Source organism: Musca vetustissima, unplaced genomic scaffold, assembly GCF_032173495.1.
Source record: "Musca vetustissima isolate MV318-11 ecotype Yass unplaced genomic scaffold, APGP_CSIRO_Mvet_v1 utg10925, whole genome shotgun sequence".
In the NCBI taxonomy this organism is placed as follows: Eukaryota; Metazoa; Arthropoda; class Insecta; order Diptera; family Muscidae; genus Musca; species Musca vetustissima.
In genome coordinates this window covers 204,656-222,865 of record NW_026881510.1, presented here as the reverse complement: position 1 = coordinate 222,865, position 18,210 = coordinate 204,656, and the positions used below count along the sequence as shown (strand labels likewise).

Genomic DNA, 18,210 nt, shown 5'->3' with positions numbered 1-18,210 from the left:
GAAATCAACTCCTCATCTTTCAACGAAGGAACAGCCCATATGCGGCATTATATCCTCCCAGAAATGTGATCGATGTTGGGTAACTTTTTCTTCTGATTTATATGAGTGATTAATGTAAGCAGAGAGGCAGTCAAGTGTTTATTGTATTAAAACGAAAATTGAAATGATAGTAAACGTTCAAACATTCGAATACGGGTAGAAGATTTCAGAAGGTGAGTTTCTTCTTCTAAAAATTAGAAGAATATACCTCAAATCGGAAGAAATCAATTTAAGAAGTATATACTGAAGCCTGGAACAATATGACACAGTTCATAATTAAAGGTTCTAGGGATATTTGCAATTTATATATCAAAATCGAATGAAGGAGGGTCAAATATGGTTTGCAAATGTTTTACAAAAACTCAAATATAAATATGTATATATAAAAAATTCAAAATATAAATCTACAAAACTCTAAGCCAATTAGACAATTAAATAATATTTAAAAAATTCTAATTTGTGACAAAAAAATTAACAATTTAGACTAGTTGTAAAAAATTAAAGTTCTTAACAATAAAATGAAGAACAAAATAAAGTGGAAGTCAATTAATTAAATATGCACAATTTCTATCTCAATGACTGACAAATACATGGTGATGTAGTGCAAAAGCAAACATGAATACGTGGAAATAAATCATTCAAAATTTAATAGAAAAAAATGCTTTTAAACCCACGCTATAATACGATCATCGGCTTCTTTACGGGCAATGACAGCTTCATTTAATTCACGGCGTAAATCCTGATTCGATGATACATTGGTAATGGTTGGCAACATGTCACCGGTATCGCACTCATCGGATGATGCCTTTTTGGCCGGTTTTTCCTTTTTACGTTTCACATCATCACTGGCCGAGGAAATTAAAGCAAAATTGGGTGGAGACATAATGGGACCGGAAATTTTAGTCGAGGTTGTTGTAGTTCCACCGACACCACCACCACCATTAATACTACCACCATCTGAACTGGAAAAGGAATGACGCATATCAGCTGGACGTTGACCTGTAAGGGCAGCAATATCTGCCGTCGATGTTGTAGAGGGAGTTTCCACAATATGTAACGGCTCCTCTTCCTGTTCATCCAGTGAAGATGTTCCTGTCTGGGATTGTTGTTGCACTGTGCCATAATGTAAATTTATGGCTTGTTGATGACTTCGCCTCGTATGGGGAAATGATTTACGCGGACGTAATGTTTCATTTTCATAAATGATATCGGGTACGGAATTGCGATTGTGATAGAGGGCAGCCAACATTTGACGCATGTATTTATTTTCAGCCTCCAGGTGATTGAGACGTTTATTGGTTTCTTTGCGATCCGAGCGTAAATGATGAACTTGTGACTGAAACAAAAAGGGGATTTTCGATATTAAAAATCATGTTAATCAATTATTCCGAATTTCGACTTACCTTCAACTCTTCAATATCTCTCATCATGCGTAAATTGGATTCATTCATAGACCATTGGCGTTCCTCTACCAAAGCTTTGACACGATTCAAGAGGGCATCTTCACGTACCCGGGCGGCCTCTTTGACCTCACGTACCACATCTGTCATTATGCCGGGCGTGTAGGCACCTGAAAAGAGATCACAGCAAGAACCAAAGAAAAATGGGAAAAAATTAAAACCAAATCTCAAAACAAGCCCCCGAAGCAATGTTTCTTTCTCTTTATTTCAAAACGCACCTGAATGATATGATGGCGCTGGACTTTGGGTTCCAAATCCACTGCCAAACACCATCGGCTGACTATGGGTACTTAATCCACTTATGCTATCTCTACGGTGCCTCATACCCAAATTGGGAGCGTGCTTTAAAACTTCAATACAAACTAAAAAGTTGTCGTAACACCAACAAAATAACAACAAATCAAATGTTCCAAACACAAAAATCGGGTGGCGATGGTAAGGCAACCAACAACAACAAATGAAAAAAGACAAAAAAACAGAAAAAATACAAAATTATTTTTGCGACAAAGGACATACATAGAATAAATTCAAAACAGAATACAAATGATATTTTAATAAAGAAAGGATATTACATGAAGAGAGAGAGAGAGTTAATAGTCAGAGAGAAATACAATAGAAGAGAGATAGTAAGACAGTAAAAATATAGAAAATTACAAATACATATAAAAAAGAGATACAAAATAAAGGATAATGTGTATGTACAAAAAATACATGTAAATTAAAAAAAATACGTGAATGATACAAAAATATATAAAAAGAAATAAAAATGGTTTAGATATTTTCAGATTCCGCAGGTATAAATATTACAAATTACAAAGACTCTATTAAAGATAAGGAAAGTCCTTAAAAAATATTTTTAAAAATCCCCGCCTAAGGAAGAACCTTAAAAACATATTTAAACCAGTAAGCAAAGTAGTAAAGTCGGACTGGGCTGACTATATGATACCCTTCACCACTTTGGTATATTCTACATATATATCCTAATGGACTTCGAGGGAACATTGAAATTGACCGAATGTGATCTTTATCTATATGTGAACCGACTAACATCAATCCGTACATTAGGAGTTTGATGCACCATTTACCTAAAATCGGACGAAAATATATATGGGAGCCATATCAAAATCTAAAAACTTAGCACACATCATTCTAGACTCATTTCAATACGCTATGCCAAATTTCGTGCAAATCGAAGAATATATAGGGTCTTTGGGAGCTATATCTAAATCTGAACTGATTTTCACGAAACTTAGCACACATCATTCTAGGCTTAATTCAATACGCTTTGCCAACTTTCGTGCAAATCGAAAGATATATAGGGGGTTTGGGGCACCATTTACCTTAAATTGGACGAAAATATATATGGGAGCTATATCTAAATCTGAACCGATCTTCATGAATCTTAGCGCACATCATTCTAGGCTTAATTCAGTACGCTGTGCCAACTTTTGTGCAAATCGAAAGATATATAGGGGGTTTGGGGCACCATGTACCTTAAATCGGACGAATATATGTATGGGAGCTATATCTAAATCTGAACCGATTTTCACGAAACTTAGCGCACATCATTCCATACTTAATTCAGTACGCTGTGCCAACTTTCGTGCAAATCGAAAGATATATAGGGGGATTGGGGCAACTATTACCTTAAATCGGACGAAAATATATATGGGAGCTATATCTTAATCTGAACCGATCTTCACGAAACTTAGCACGTATCATTCTAGATTCAATTCAGTACACTATGCCAAATTTCGTGCAAATCGAAGAATATATAGGGTCTTTGGTGCACCATTTACATGAAATCGGACGAAAATATATATGGGAGCTATATCTAAATCTGAACCGATGTTCACGAAACTTAGCACACATCACACACATGGACAAACAAACATATGCACAATGACATAATAATAATAATAATAATTGAAAAAATACTTTTAAAAAATCCACGCCTATGTAGGGTCATTGAAAAAATACTTTTAAAAAATCCACGCCTATGTAGGGTCATTGAAAAAATACTTTTAAAAAATCCACGCCTATGTAGGGTCATTGAAAAAATACTTTTAAAAAATCCACGCCTATGTAGGGTCATTGAAAAAATACTTTTAAAAAACCCACGCCTATGTAGGGTCATTGAAAAAATACTTTTAAAAAATCCACGCCTATGTAGGGTCATTGAAAAAATACTTTTAAAAAATCCACGCCTATGTAGGGTCATTGAAAAAATACTTTTAAAAAATCCACGCCTATGTAGGGTCATTGAAAAAATACTTTTAAAATTCCACGCCTATGTAGGGTCATTGAAAAAATACTTTTAAAATTCCACGCCTATGTAGGCGTGAAAAAATACTTTTAAAAAATCCACGCCTATGTAGGGTCATTGAAAAAATACTTTTAAAAAATCCACGCCTATGTAGGGTCATTGAAAAAATACTTTTAAAAAATCCACGCCTATGTAGGGTCATTGAAAAAATACTTTTAAAAAATCCACGCCTATGTAGGGTCATTGAAAAAATACTTTTAAAAAATCCACGCCTATGTAGGGTCATTGAAAAAATACTTTTAAAAAATCCACGCCTATGTAGGGTTATTGAAAAAATACTTTTAAAAAATCCACGCCTATGTAGGGTCATTGAAAAAATACTTTTAAAAAATCCACGTCTAAGAAAAGACTTTCAAAAATACTTTTAAAATATCCACGCCTAAGGAATAACTTTCGAAAATACTTTTAAAAAAATCCACGCCTAAGGAAAAACTTTCAAAAATACTTTTAAAAATCTACGCCTAAAAAAAGACCTTAAAAAAATACTTAAAAAACACGACTATATAGGGTCATTAAAAAAATATTTAAAAAAAAATCCACCTATGTAGGGTCATTGCAAAAATATTTTAAAAAAATCCACACCTATGTAGGGTCATTGAAAAAATATTTTTATATAGAGAACATAGTGAGATTTTATCTAGTAAGAGGACTTTCTGAAAACTAGAGATATATACCTATAGATATTGAAGTTAGCTCTTGCATACACGTCCAGCAATATGTGTTCAATTTGAAATTTATTCCTAGAGAATCTGAAGATATCAGCAATTTAGAGTTCGGATACATCTATCCTTTGATTTTTTTTAAATAACGAGGCATGTGAATGAATGAAATACATCGAATACAAATAAATAATTTTCCCCACACACTTACCTTTGGCCTCATGCAGATCACGGCATATTTTACTATTTGTCTCGTGCAGCAATTGGATTTGTTCCATCAACACATTAAAGAATTTATTATTTTGATCCATATCATTGGGTAGATTATTACGACGATCTGGCGTATTTTGACCACTCATTTTCGAATCGTTATCCGAAGGATTCAATAGACAGGGGTCGCTAAATCTGAAACTAAAAAAAATATTTAGAATTATTATTTCCTCAAGTTTCAAAAATAATTATATTACCCCCGACTTATATTCGGATTACTGGCACTGCCATCTAAAACATCTGTGGAATTGTTTTCATGTTCGGATGAATTACCGCCACTTCCGCCGCCCATGATATTCACCATTGGCGGTAGACTGGCAAAGTCCTGCGAACCATCATTTTGTGGATAATAACCACCGGTCGTCATGGATGGATATATCATCGAATAACGATTATTGAAGGCATTCATTGAGGACGGTTTCATAAAGTTCGGCATGGGCTAGAATATTAAGAGAAACAATTATGGAGATTATTATAAATAGGATAGGAGTAAGCTAGGAAACTTGGCCCATAGTATAATTTTAAATCAAGTTCCCCTTTTGTTGTTGTTGTTGTTGTGTACTTACCCTCTGAAACCCTTGACTGAATGGAAAATTATAACTACTACTATTTGGCAGATTATTGCTAAGGGGATTTGATGATGTTCGCATGGCGAATTGTTGTTGTTGTGGTGAATTCATTGCTTGTTGTTGTTGCTGCTGCTGGCCCATATTTGCCATATTGAAAACTGGCGATTGTTGCTGCTGCTGCGAGAGGAGATTCTTCTGATTTAAATTATTTGCAGAATTAGATGTGCTGGTCTTTACCGTCGGATTATAATCTAGAAATTCCGATGATGAAGACAGCTGGGTAGCGGAGGCATCTTTCAAGCATGTCTCCAGCCAAGCATCCAAATGATCTTTTGTATAGCCACCACTACCACCACTTCCAATACTGCTATTCAAAATCGATGCTGGTAATGTCGTGCTATTGCGAGATTTCAATTTTTTTCGTTTTCCCATTTCACTGATGACAGCTGAAAAGAAAGAGAGAAAAAAAAAAACAAAATCGATTAGGTTTCCGACATTAATAAAAATAGTTAGGGGTGTTCGTATTGTGTTATTGTGACCTTGATTGTTCGAAACAATTTTTTTCTATTGCATTGAATATCCGCTCCACTTGTTTGTAATTATTTCGAATGGGCTTTTATTCCATCAGCACACTATTGTTATAAAAACTTTGTATTTGAAATAATTTTGAATTGATTATTGGGTTGGGAATACCCTTATCAGTGTTGCAAGCCTATCCCGAATGTATTGGGGCTTGCATGTGTTGTGTTCGGCAGATAATAATGAACTTCCGGTTTAAAAAAAATTAATTAAAATATATGACAGCATCTATTGATCTTTTCAGACCTTCATCTATATGCGGGAGGATCTGAACCATTTACATTAGAAAAATATACATTAAAAAAAACGCTTTTGTAGAGTCATTGAAAAAATATTTTTAAAAAGCCTCGCCTATGTCATTAAAAAAAATATTTTTGAGAAATACACGCCTTTGTAGGGTCATTGAAAAAATATATTTTTTAAAAATGGCCATTAATGGCCATTGAAAAAATATTTTAAAAAAATCCACGCCTCTCAGAAGATCATCCACATGTCTTCTAGAATGTCATCCACCCACATCCTTCTATTGGCAGAATATCTGTCATAGGTCTGGTATAGGCAGAAAACTTACTCTAATCTTCTATAGACTTTTTATATCTTCTAAACCGGAAATTTATTTAATCCCTAATTTTTTCATTAATTTCTCCTTCCACTTTCCCCTCCCCTCAATTTCAAAGAATTTGCAATCTCTTTTGTTAATCTCCGGGACCGGATATTACAGTTATTAAAATTGGTGTATTTATGTCGCCTCGATTTAAATTAAAAAAATTTCCCCCCTCTATTTAAAATTTAATGTGGCGCCCAACATAATGAAACTGAGAACAGAAGAGCTTTTTAAATAGTTTCACATTTATATGTGGATGACTTTTTAATTTTCTGTCTTTTGTCGCACACTCCGCACCCTTGTGCTCCACTTCAGAGTCATAATCTTCCATTTATTCATTCACATTCAAAGATAAACTGGAAAAAGATACTCAAACAGACAGACACGTTGTGTATTTTGCCGCCAAATCAGTTTTGTTTTTAAAGAAGAGTGCGGCGCACAAGGAAACTGTTGTGCGTTGAGGGTGTCGGTTATTATCCGAAATTGTAAGTCATTGCAAAAAATAATGGAGATTTTAATACAGACATTCTTCGAGCTGATAATTAAGAATGACATATTTAAGGGGTATTCAGAATGGACCACGAAAAAAATAAAAAAGATCAAACTGGTGACAATCAGAGCGGGGAACAGAAAAGAGACCATCTAAAGCCACGAGTTGTTCATAGACGACCTGATTATAGTCTTTATATAGATGAGATAAAGGGAGTCTATATCGGCGAACTAATTGTATTCTCTATATTCCCCCTGAAGGGAGTCTTTATGGACGACAAAAGGAATGATCCTAGGGGAGTCTTTCATATAAGATCTAAACTTAACATAGACTTTGTATGCGACCTGAAGGGAGTCTCTTAAAGATGTTCTGAAGAGAGTATTTCTGTAGATGAGCGAACGGAAGTCTTTATAGGAGTTTCTATATGCGACCTGATAGAAGTATCTATAGACTAGCTGGAGAAAGTTTATCATAGATGTTCGGGTGGGAGTCTCTATAGACCATCTGAAATTAATCTTTATTGGCGATAAAGGTAGTCTCTAATTCCGTCTAAAGGTAGTCTCTTAATAAAAAACGAAGGTAGTCTTTCAAAAAACTCAGGGAGTCTTTCATAATTGGGATTAAGTAGGATGTCTACCTACTGAAGCCTACAATATTTCCATAGAAGAGATGAAGCCGGTAGTCTTTCTATAGACGATCTGAAGAACAGGGAGACTTTTATAGCTACCGGGCGGTAACCGTTGGTATTTGTATGGACGGGCGTATTTCTATAGAGTCTTTCATAGACGAGCGGAAGCCCGGAGTTTTTATATAGACGAGGTCTATAAAAAACCTTTGTAGGGTAATTTTTATATTCACTCTGAAAATTTCTTATCGAACTACTTTTGCAGATTTTATGTCGTGGGCTATTTTTAAAGCCTCTTCGAGCTCTAAAATCTATAGAGGTCTTCTATCTACAAAACAGGTCTGTTAGTTATTTTATCTATGGGAGGATTCTTAGGAACCAATCTACGGGGTTTTATTGTTATTGAAGGCCTCTGGGACCAAGGACTTATCGAATTAACTGATCCTATTTATAGAACACTTCGATGAGAAGGCCTCTATTAGGCCTTCAATCTACAAAATCACTGTTTGGACAATGTAATCTCTGGGATGCTTTCTATCTACAAAAGTACTTTGTGAGTTCATCTGTCTGTGGAAGAGCCCTGCGTAGTCTTCTATCTATAGAGGGCCACTGTAAGCTTTTCTATTCATACAAGTCCACTGTGACTTCTTCCATCTTCTGTCCAAAGGGAAGCTTCTGGTAGCAATAATGGAAGGAATTAGCCGATACTGATTATATAACGCCTCTCTGAGGACATGTAAAAGGTTTTTTTTGAAACCTCTCTGTGAGATCTTCTATCTTTAGAAGATCTCTTTTAGGTCCAGGTATTTGTATAAATTGTAAGGTATATATACGAAGCCCAGCTGCCTATGTGATTTTCTCAGTTAATAGCAAGTCTTTTAGTAACGTTTTCTACCCATCGAAAACCCCCTGTGATGTCATCTGTCTATTGAAGTCGTCTCTGAGATCTTCTATCTAGAGAAGTTCTGTTGCAGGTCTTCTAAATGTTATTGAAAGCATGGACGTAATGAATTACCGGTTTCTATTTATAGAACAAATCCGTGAGGTGGTTCATTTTTAAAATACTATATAAGGCCTCCAATCAATGAGTGATTTTATTGATTGGAGGCTTTATATAGAATTATTGGGCTATGAAATATCTGCGAAGTCTTTTGGTCTGGTAGTTGTAGAATGCTTCTGTGAGGTTCCTCTTCCTATAGAACGTCTCTGTGAATTTGTTGATCCATTGAAAGCTTTTATGACAACCATCGAAAAATCCCTCCAGTGGTTTTCTGGCTATAGAAGCCCTCTATGAGGTCTTCTGCCTATTGATGTCATCGCAGAGGTCTTCTATTTATGGGAGGTCTCTTCGAAGAATTTTGGAAAAAAATTTCTTCTTGATTTCTTCTATTTATCGAAGGCCTCTGTATATAGTATGCCGATTTTATACCTGTAGAATATCTCTGAGAGGTTCTTATTAGGTCGCCTTTATAAACAATATTTGGTCTAGGGTCTAGGATCATTAAATCTTATAATAACCCTTACAACATTATTATGTATGGAATTACAAAATACCTAAAATTTCAAAATAACTCAAATTTACTGGACATTAATATAGGGGGTGTGAATAAAAATTGGTATACATTGAGAACGACGTCAAAAGACCTAGAGCCTTTATAATGCATAGAGTTGATCGGGTCTATTATATGATAACTATGAGAACATGCCATAGGACCTTTATAATGAGTAAAATCGACCGAAGTTCTTATATGAGGATAATGCTAATATATGGACCTACAATGACCATTTCCAGGACAAAGACGTTTTTTTTTTGTCTTCAAAGAAGAAATGTGTAATTACAGAAACTTACGTTGTAGAATGGGAATAGGATTTTAAAAATATCGAATATGGGATGGGAATTTCTATATGTATGCTATGTCAGAACATGAATCTATTTTATTTTGTATACCCTTCACCACACTGTGGTACAGGGTATTATGTCTTTGTGCATATGTTTCTAACAGTCGAAAGTAAACGAGATAGACACATGGTTCCTTTTGAGAATATGCATAGAATCACTTTCTGAGTCGATTTATGCATGTCCGTCCGTCCGTCCGTCTGAAGATGTTAAATTGTAAACAAAGTACAGGTCGCATTTTTGACCCGATTTGGATGAAATTTGGCACAAGTCACTTATTTGGCCCAAGGACGAACCCTATTGAAATTGGTGAAAATCGGTTTAGATTTAGATATAACTCCCATATATATTTTCGTCCGATATAGGCACCAAAGTCCCTATATATCTTTCGATTTGCACGAAATTTGGCATAGGGTACTGAATTAGGTGCAGAATGATGTGTGCTAAGTTTCGTAAAAATAGGTTCCGATTTATATATAGCTCATATATATATTTTTGTCCGATTTAAGGTAAATGGGCCACATATATTTTTGGATTTGCACGAAATTTGGCATGGGGTACTGATTTAAATCCAGAATGATGTGTGTTAAGTTTCGTGAAAATCTGTTCAGATATAGATATAGCTCCCATATATATTTTATCGTCCGATTTTATGTAAATGCTTCACCAAAGTCCCTATATATCTTTCGATTTGCACGAAGTTGGTATAGTGCACTGAATTGAGTCTAGAATTTCTATGTTAAGTTTCGTGAAAATCGGTTCAGATTTAGACATAGCTCCCATATATATTTTCGTCCGGTTTGTATGTAAATAGTGCACCAAAGTTAATATCTATTATTCGATTTCCACGAATTTTCGAACGGGTGTCTGATTGAGACTGAGTATGAGCATACTCAGTAGCGTATTTCAAGTTTGCTTTAAATCGATTTCCATAAATTTATACCATTGTACGCAAACGATGCTAAATCTGCCCGATTGAAATTAAATTTAGCATAGGTATGAATGTTCGAGGGAACATTGACATGGAATTGTTAGGATACATATTTACAATATACATAAAGTGGTGAAGGGTATCATATAGTCGGCCCAGTCCGACTTTACTACTTTCCTTACTGGTTTTCTTCTTGAGAACACAAAATTAAACCTCTTTAAGATCATTTACCCATATAAGGCAATTGTAATGTCTACTATATTTTATACTCCGGGAACGTAACCTAGGATCACCTCTATAATATGTAAAATCGCTCGATGATCTGAAATGAGGACTATGCCTAAAGTGACAATTTTCGGTCACGACGACATTTTTTACCCTCTGAGAATTTGAAATGCGAAATAACGTTGGAGAATAGGGCTAGTAGCCATAGTAGCAGCGGAACTTTTATATAGGGACTATGTCCGAACATAAATCTATTTCAATTTTATTCTTTATGAGAACTCGAAATAAGGCCTTTTTGAGATCTTCAACCCATAAAATGTATCCTTAATGACTTCTATATTTATTAGACCTTTTTGTCTACATGCAGAACACCTGTCTAAATTCTCATTCTATAATGACGGCCTATATGAAATCATCTAGATGTAAACCCTATAAAATATTCATATGAAGGAATATTTTTTAGGGTTTATATCTAGAGACCTATGTAGGGATTAACATGTTACCTCCAATCCCCCTATGCAAACCACTGTCTCACAGAAAAAAAAACAACAACCATTCCCGTCTATAAAAAATTGGATACACAAACAAAAAAGTCAAGTCAAATATGTGAATAATGAATGCATTTGTGCGTCGCATTCTTACACAGCTATTCGAATACCACATAACGGCACACCCCACCCACCCCACAGAACATTACAACGCCACCACCATCATCATCGTCATCATCCATCCCATTCCAATATGTAATTCTATTAATAACAACAACCGAATGCCACCAGATTCTCTTATTCACATTTGGATTGATAGGCGGTGGGTCCGTATTGTCTGTCCCTGGCTGCACATGTTTCTGTGGCTGAATTTTTGAATATCTATAATGATATCATGTATGGTGGGTCGAACCTCCTCCCCCATCGAACCTCCACATTTTACAATAATGATGATGCATGTGAGCAGGGGAGTGAGTGCGTGATTGAATATTCATCGCTGTGATTTTTATATTAAATCGAATTTCAATTTCTTGTGCTTGTTCTTCTTCTTCGTCGTCATTCTTTTGAACAAGTCATCCAATTGGAAGGCCAGATCATAGCATTTATACCGTTACTAATTTAATTTTCTGTGCCGTATTTTTTTTTGTTTTTTTTTTTTCTAGTAGAAAAAATTGAGCTCAAGAAGCAAAGGCAGCCGTTACATTTTCAATTGCTTCGAAAAGATGGGAAAATGAAAAGAAAAGCAAAGCTAAGAAAGGAAAGGAGTGAAGAAGAAATAAATAAATGCGATCAAAATCACAATCAATGGCAGGCACATATTACGATGATGATTTGTCTTTGTTGGAATGGGCTATGGGTCATTGAACCGAAGAATGAGAAGATTTTAACAAGGGGAGACAAATTCTAGAAATTAAAAAAATGTCTACATCATTGCAGAATTTTGCAAAAATTTTGTAAGGTTATGTTGAATATCACAATGTTATGCTCAGTTAATCGGTAATTGAGTAAAACCCATAAAACTAAAAATTGTTGCTGTAGGTCTTCTTGCTGTAGGTCTTCTTATAGAAGAGCTGTAGGTCTTCTTATAGAAGAGCTGTAGGTCTTCTTATAGAAGAGCTGTAGGTCTTCTTACAGAAGACCTGTAGGTCTTCTATAGAAGCTCTTCTATAAGAAGACCTACAGCTCTTCTATAAGAAGACCTACAGCTCTTCTATAAGAAGACCTCTTATAGAAGAGCTGTAGGTCTACTTATAGAAGAGCTGTAGGTCTACTTATAGAAGAGCTGTATGTCTTCTTATAGAAGAGCTGTAGGTCTTCTTATAGAAGAGCTGTAGGTCTTCTTATAGAAGAGCTGTAGGTCTACTTATAGAAGAGCTGTAGGTCTTCTTATAGAAGAGCTGTAGGTCTTCTTATAGAAGAGCTGTAGGTCTTCTTATAGAAGAGCTGTAGGCCTTCTTATAGAAGAGCTGTAGGTCTTCTTATAGAAGAGCTGTAGTCCTTCTGTAGTATAGAAGAGCTGTAGGTCTTCTTATAGAAGAACTGTAGGTCTTCTTATAGAAGAGCTGTAGGTCTTCTTATAGAAGAGCTGTAGGTCTTCTTATAGAAGAGCTGTAGGTCTTCTTATAGAAGAGCTTCTATAAGAAGACCTACAGCTCTTCTATAAGAAGGCCTACAGCTCTTCTATAAGAAGACCTACAGCTCTTCTATAAGTAGACCTACAGCTCTTCTATAAGAAGACCTACAGCTCTTCTATAAGAAGACCTACAGCTCTTCTATAAGAAGACCTACAGCTCTTCTATAAGTAGACCTACAGCTCTTCTATAAGAAGACCTACAGCTCTTCTATAAGAAGACCTACAGCTCTTCTATAAGAAGACCTACAGCTCTTCTATAAGAAGACATACAGCTCTTCTATAAGTAGACCTACAGCTCTTCTATAAGTAGACCTACAGCTCTTCTATAAGAAGACCTACAGCTCTTCTATAAGAAGACATACAGCTCTTCTATAAGTAGACCTACAGCTCTTCTATAAGAAGACCTACAGCTCTTCTATAAGAAGACCTCCAACTCTTCTTTAAGAAGACTCCCAGCTCTTCTATAAGAAGACCTCCAGCGAGTAAAACATCAAACAGAAGGCTTTGGAGCGGACACATCCTCCGGTAGATATTAAGATGGAAACCTGGTGACAGATACATATAGCATATTGAGGATCTGGAAGAAGCATTTTGAAAAGCTTCTGGTATCAAATAGTGGCGGCGAAGGAGATACCCCATAACCAATACGAGATGACGGTATAGATTGTATACCACCTCGCCAATATGAGGTCAGAGTAGCAATTAATTGACTGAAAAATAATGAAGCAACATGTGCCGATGGATTACCAGTCGAACTATTCAAGGCCGGTGGTCAGAAGCATGTACCAGCTGATTAGTACAATTTGGCTTGAGGAATGCATGACCAATGATTGGAACTTCAGCATCCTGTGTCCCGTGCACAAAAAAGGAGGCAAAACGATATGTGACACCTATAGAGGAATAAGTCTCATTCCCATCGCATATAAAGTCCTATCCAGCGTACTGTGTGAACAAATGAAACCAATAGTCAATGACATTATTGGACCATACCAATGCGGCTTCAGGCCTGGCAAATCCATCATTGAACAGATTTTCACTCGGCGCCAGATTCTGGAAAAGACTCACGAAAAACACATCGACACATACCACCTATTCGTCGACTATAAAGACGCATTCGACAGCCCTCTCGAAGCCCTTCAATACCGAACGAGGATTCAAACAAGGTGACAGTTTGTCGTGTGACCTGTTTAACATCCTGCTGGAGATGTAAATGTAAAAAAGGGTACTCTGCGCACCAAATAGCACATGTTACTCGTCTACGCCGATTGCATCGACATCGTCGAACATTGAGAGAAGATGGTAACATCCACCTTCGAATGAATTGAGAAGGAGCCTGCCAATGTGGTATTGATAGTAAATGGCGAGAAGACCAAGCTGATGGTATCAACGCGCAAGACGTCCGGTAGGCTCGGACCAACTGTGGAACTTGAAAATTACAGCTTCGAGGTAGTCAAATATTATATATACCTTAGTACCGCCATAAACCGTACTAATAACATCAGCTTTGAAATCCGGAGGAGAATAGTGTTGACCAACAGATGCTATTAAGGTCTGAGTAAAAAACTCAAAAGCAAGGCCACCTCTCGCCAGACCAAACTCACGCTCTACAGGACAATGATACAACCCGTGCTGTTGTATGGATCTGAAGCATTGGTACTTGCGCAAGCAGATGAGACATTTCTTGACGTGTTTGAGAGAAAAATTCTTAAAAATATCTAAGGCAGATCAGCGTCAACTGTGAATATCGCCTTCGAATGAACAATCTATTATCGGACATCGACATAGTCAAATGTATCGAGAGTTCATGTTGTAAAAATAGATGAAGATGCCCCAGCTCAAAAGACATATAAAATCGAGTCAACTGAAGGATCACGTAGAAGGGAAAGTCCACGAATTCGATGGAAAAATCAAGTGGAAGACAACATCTCGGAGCATGGCCTTTCAAATTGGAAAAGCTGCGTACAAGACAGACGCGCCTGGAAATCTTTATTAAAATCGGGTTATGGAACAAATGTTCTGTCACAAGCTGGCTAAGTAAGTTGTCCCGTGAAATCCCGAAATACCTAATCATAGTCACGCCGGTTACAGACTGACAAGCTTTTCCCGGATGTTTTTATCCTCTAAGAAGTTTAAATTTCAAAGTATAGACAAAACTGTGCGGGATCATCAAAATACATAAAATCGGTTGGTAGCCTTATATGGGGCTATGTCGATACAATGGCCTAAAATAGATCAGTACCCCCATATGTAGGTCCCGTTTTATTTCTTGACTCATTTTCAATCAATATTTCAAAGAAAATTGGGTCTAGTGGAAAATTTAGGAGTTACAATGAAAATGTGTCTACCAGATAGAATTTTATCCGCAGACACCCTTGGTCTGTTCCCGTACTTCAAAAATTTACTACTTTCTACTACGATAATAATTTTTTCCTTTATGTTATCGAAGTAAATAGTGAAATCTAGTAGATTCTTGCAATACGGGAACAGACTACCTAATTGCTAAGTCGGAAAACCCACCATCATAATATAAACCAGTAAGGAAAGCAGTAATGTCGACCGACTATATGTTACCCTTCACCACTTTGGGTATATTCTATATTCTATATATGTATCCTAACAGACATCGCGTGTTTGTTATATATCTATATCTGAACCGATTTCAGGGAAACTTGCCAGAGACTAATTTATATTACTTCAGTACGTTGTGTCAATCGGCCTAGCTATGGATCTTTTCACGAAGCTTAGCAACATCATTAATTCAGTACCCTATACCAAAATTCGTGCAAATATATATGAACTTTGGTGCACCAATTACATAAAATCTGACGAAGATATATATGGGAGCTACATCTAAATCTGAACCGATTTTCACGAAACTTTGCACACATCATTCTAGAGTTAATTCAGAACGCTATGCCAAATTACATGCAAATCGAATGATACAGAGGGACTTTGGTACACCATTTACCTTAAGTCGGACGAATATATATACGGGAGCTTTATCTAAATCTGAAACGATTTTCACGAAACTTTGCACTCATCATTCTAGACCTTATTCAGTACGCTATGCCAAATTTCGTGCAAATCGAATGATACATAGGGACTTTGGTACACCATTTACCTTAAATCGGACGAAAATATATATGGGAGCTATATCTAAATCTGAACCGATTTTTCCCAATTTCAATAGGGTTCGTCTTTGGGCCAAACAAATGAGCTGTGCCAATTGTCATCCAATTCAGATCATAAATGCGACCTGTACTTTGTTTACAATTTAACATGGACATACGAACGGACAGGCATAAATCGACTCAGAAAGTGATTCTATGAATATTCTCAAAAGGAACCATGGTCCTATCTCGATTATTTTTGCCTGTTACAAACATATGCACAAAGACATAATACCCTGTACCACAGTGTGGTGAAGGGTATAAAAAGGGGGCATGCTGCGGGTTATATCGATACATTAGCCTATATTGATAATTTTCATCTGTCCTGTGAATGTACGGGATTTAAGTTACTTTAACGTGGATCCATATGCCTCCTTATCAATGTCATATCCTATGTATACTAGCAAGGTGTGTGGTATGCTCTGTCTTAAAAATTGCGAGCTATATCGCGATTTCAATAGACAAATAGCGTGGGAAAGTAAGTAAGCTTTTTGTAACCTTGCATTTTCCTTAAATCGTAAACTCTTTGCTTGTTATTGTTTGCATACAAATTATTATGATTATAGGAAAATGCAAATATGTTGGTTCACACGATATCCTATCGTAAATATCTCACATACGTACAAACTAACATACATCGATACAAGTGTGTAGGGGCTTAACATTTCAGTGTTTTTGTTTTTCTTCCTTCAAATCTAATTGAGCAGAAAATTATGCATTTCCACCTATAATCAAATTACAAAAAAACAAAAAACAGCAACAACTGATGATAGCTGGTAAATAGTGATTTATTGTTGTTGTTGGTGGTGTTTTTGTGTATTTTCCATCAATTTTCATATTTACAAAATTCCCACAATTTTTCTAAAGCGTTTGTAAAAATCGTTTTAGGAAGTGTTGGTGTTTTCGAAAGGGTGTAAGACATGTGGAAGGTCAATATTATTTTCTAAAATATTGTAAGAGGTTTTAATGAAAACCTAGGTTGTTCCTAAAATAGTAATTCCCTATCATGTCAAATTTCATCCCAGTCGTATAATAAATCCGTCTGCACCTTTTTTCAGGGAATCGACATGATAGAATTGAATATAGAAGATATATGATAGCTATACCTAAATGCCCAAAGACGTTATACCCTGCCATGTAGTTAATTTTGATCCCATTGGAATATATGGTCTCAATATTATATATAGATACCAATATCTAAACTAATAAAAGAGTAAAGTGATTGACTGACTGACTGATTTAACGATTCATCAACGCCCAGACGAAACGGCTGAAGCTAGAATCTTGAAATTTTTGTGTGAGGGTCACTCTTGGCCCAAATGTGACAGATAAGGCTGGGTTTTTGGAAATTCGTTCTAGAAGGGTACGAAAAGTACTAAATATGATATCATTTGTATTTGGCGAACCAGTAGAGCTGGAACTCTGAAATTTGGATTGAGGGTCACTGATGGAGTGTAGGATAGATGTACCAAAGGGTTTTTGGAAATTCGAACTACAACTATCCGAAATGTACGAAAGTGTACTAAATTTGGTACAATTCTGTAGCATGAGAACGGATAGAGCTAAAAACTTGAAATTTGGAATGCGAATTAGGGTTGGGAAGTAGGGTCGATATAAGGAGATGGTTTTGAAACCGTGTACTCATGTGTACGAAAAGTACTATATGGTACTATATTTGGTACAAATTTGATTTGGAGGTACAAATGGAGCTAGAATCCTGAAAATTGATATTGACATTACCGTCGGAGTATAGGATTGGTGTATGTACGTAGTTTTGGAAATTTGTTACTTATGAGTACGAAAAGTACAAAATCGTACTATAATTGGTACAATTTGGATTTGGGTGAACCGATAGAGCGGGAACAATAAAATTTGGAGTCAGGATCACTGTAGGGATGTAGGATTAGGGTCAGGATTCAGTTTAAGAAAATAATACTTATGGGTACTAAATGGTTTGGTCCAATTTGAATTTTAGGTGAACCAATAGAGCTAGAATCATGAAATTTGGAGTCAGGATCACTGTTGAGGTGTAAGATTGAAATATGTAGGATGTTTTAGAAATTTGTACTAATGTGTACTAAATTTGGTACAATTTAAATTGTGGGTGAAGCGATAAAGTTTGAATCCTGAATTTTGGTTCAGGATCACTGTGGAGGTGTAGGATTGGAGCATGTAAGTAGATTTGGAAATTGGTACTAATGTGTACTAAATTTGGTACAATTTGAATTGTGGGTGAATCGATAGA

At 36.0% G+C, this 18,210-nt stretch overlaps 1 protein-coding gene across 1 annotated transcript in view; it reads right to left on the bottom strand.

Annotated features, from left to right (window-relative positions):
* The window catches only part of LOC133327405 (uncharacterized), a 55,866-nt gene that overhangs the window by 4,001 nt on the left and 33,655 nt on the right, over nt 1-18,210 (bottom strand). The window contains exons 2-7 of the mRNA XM_061535963.1: nt 5,321-5,769; nt 4,952-5,193; nt 4,696-4,895; nt 1,718-1,861; nt 1,443-1,609; nt 714-1,375 (exon numbers count right to left, since the gene is read on the bottom strand). Coding sequence (XP_061391947.1) covers nt 714-1,375; nt 1,443-1,609; nt 1,718-1,861; nt 4,696-4,895; nt 4,952-5,193; nt 5,321-5,769 — 1,864 coding nt within the window. The remainder of the gene's footprint in view (nt 1-713; nt 1,376-1,442; nt 1,610-1,717; nt 1,862-4,695; nt 4,896-4,951; nt 5,194-5,320; nt 5,770-18,210) is intronic.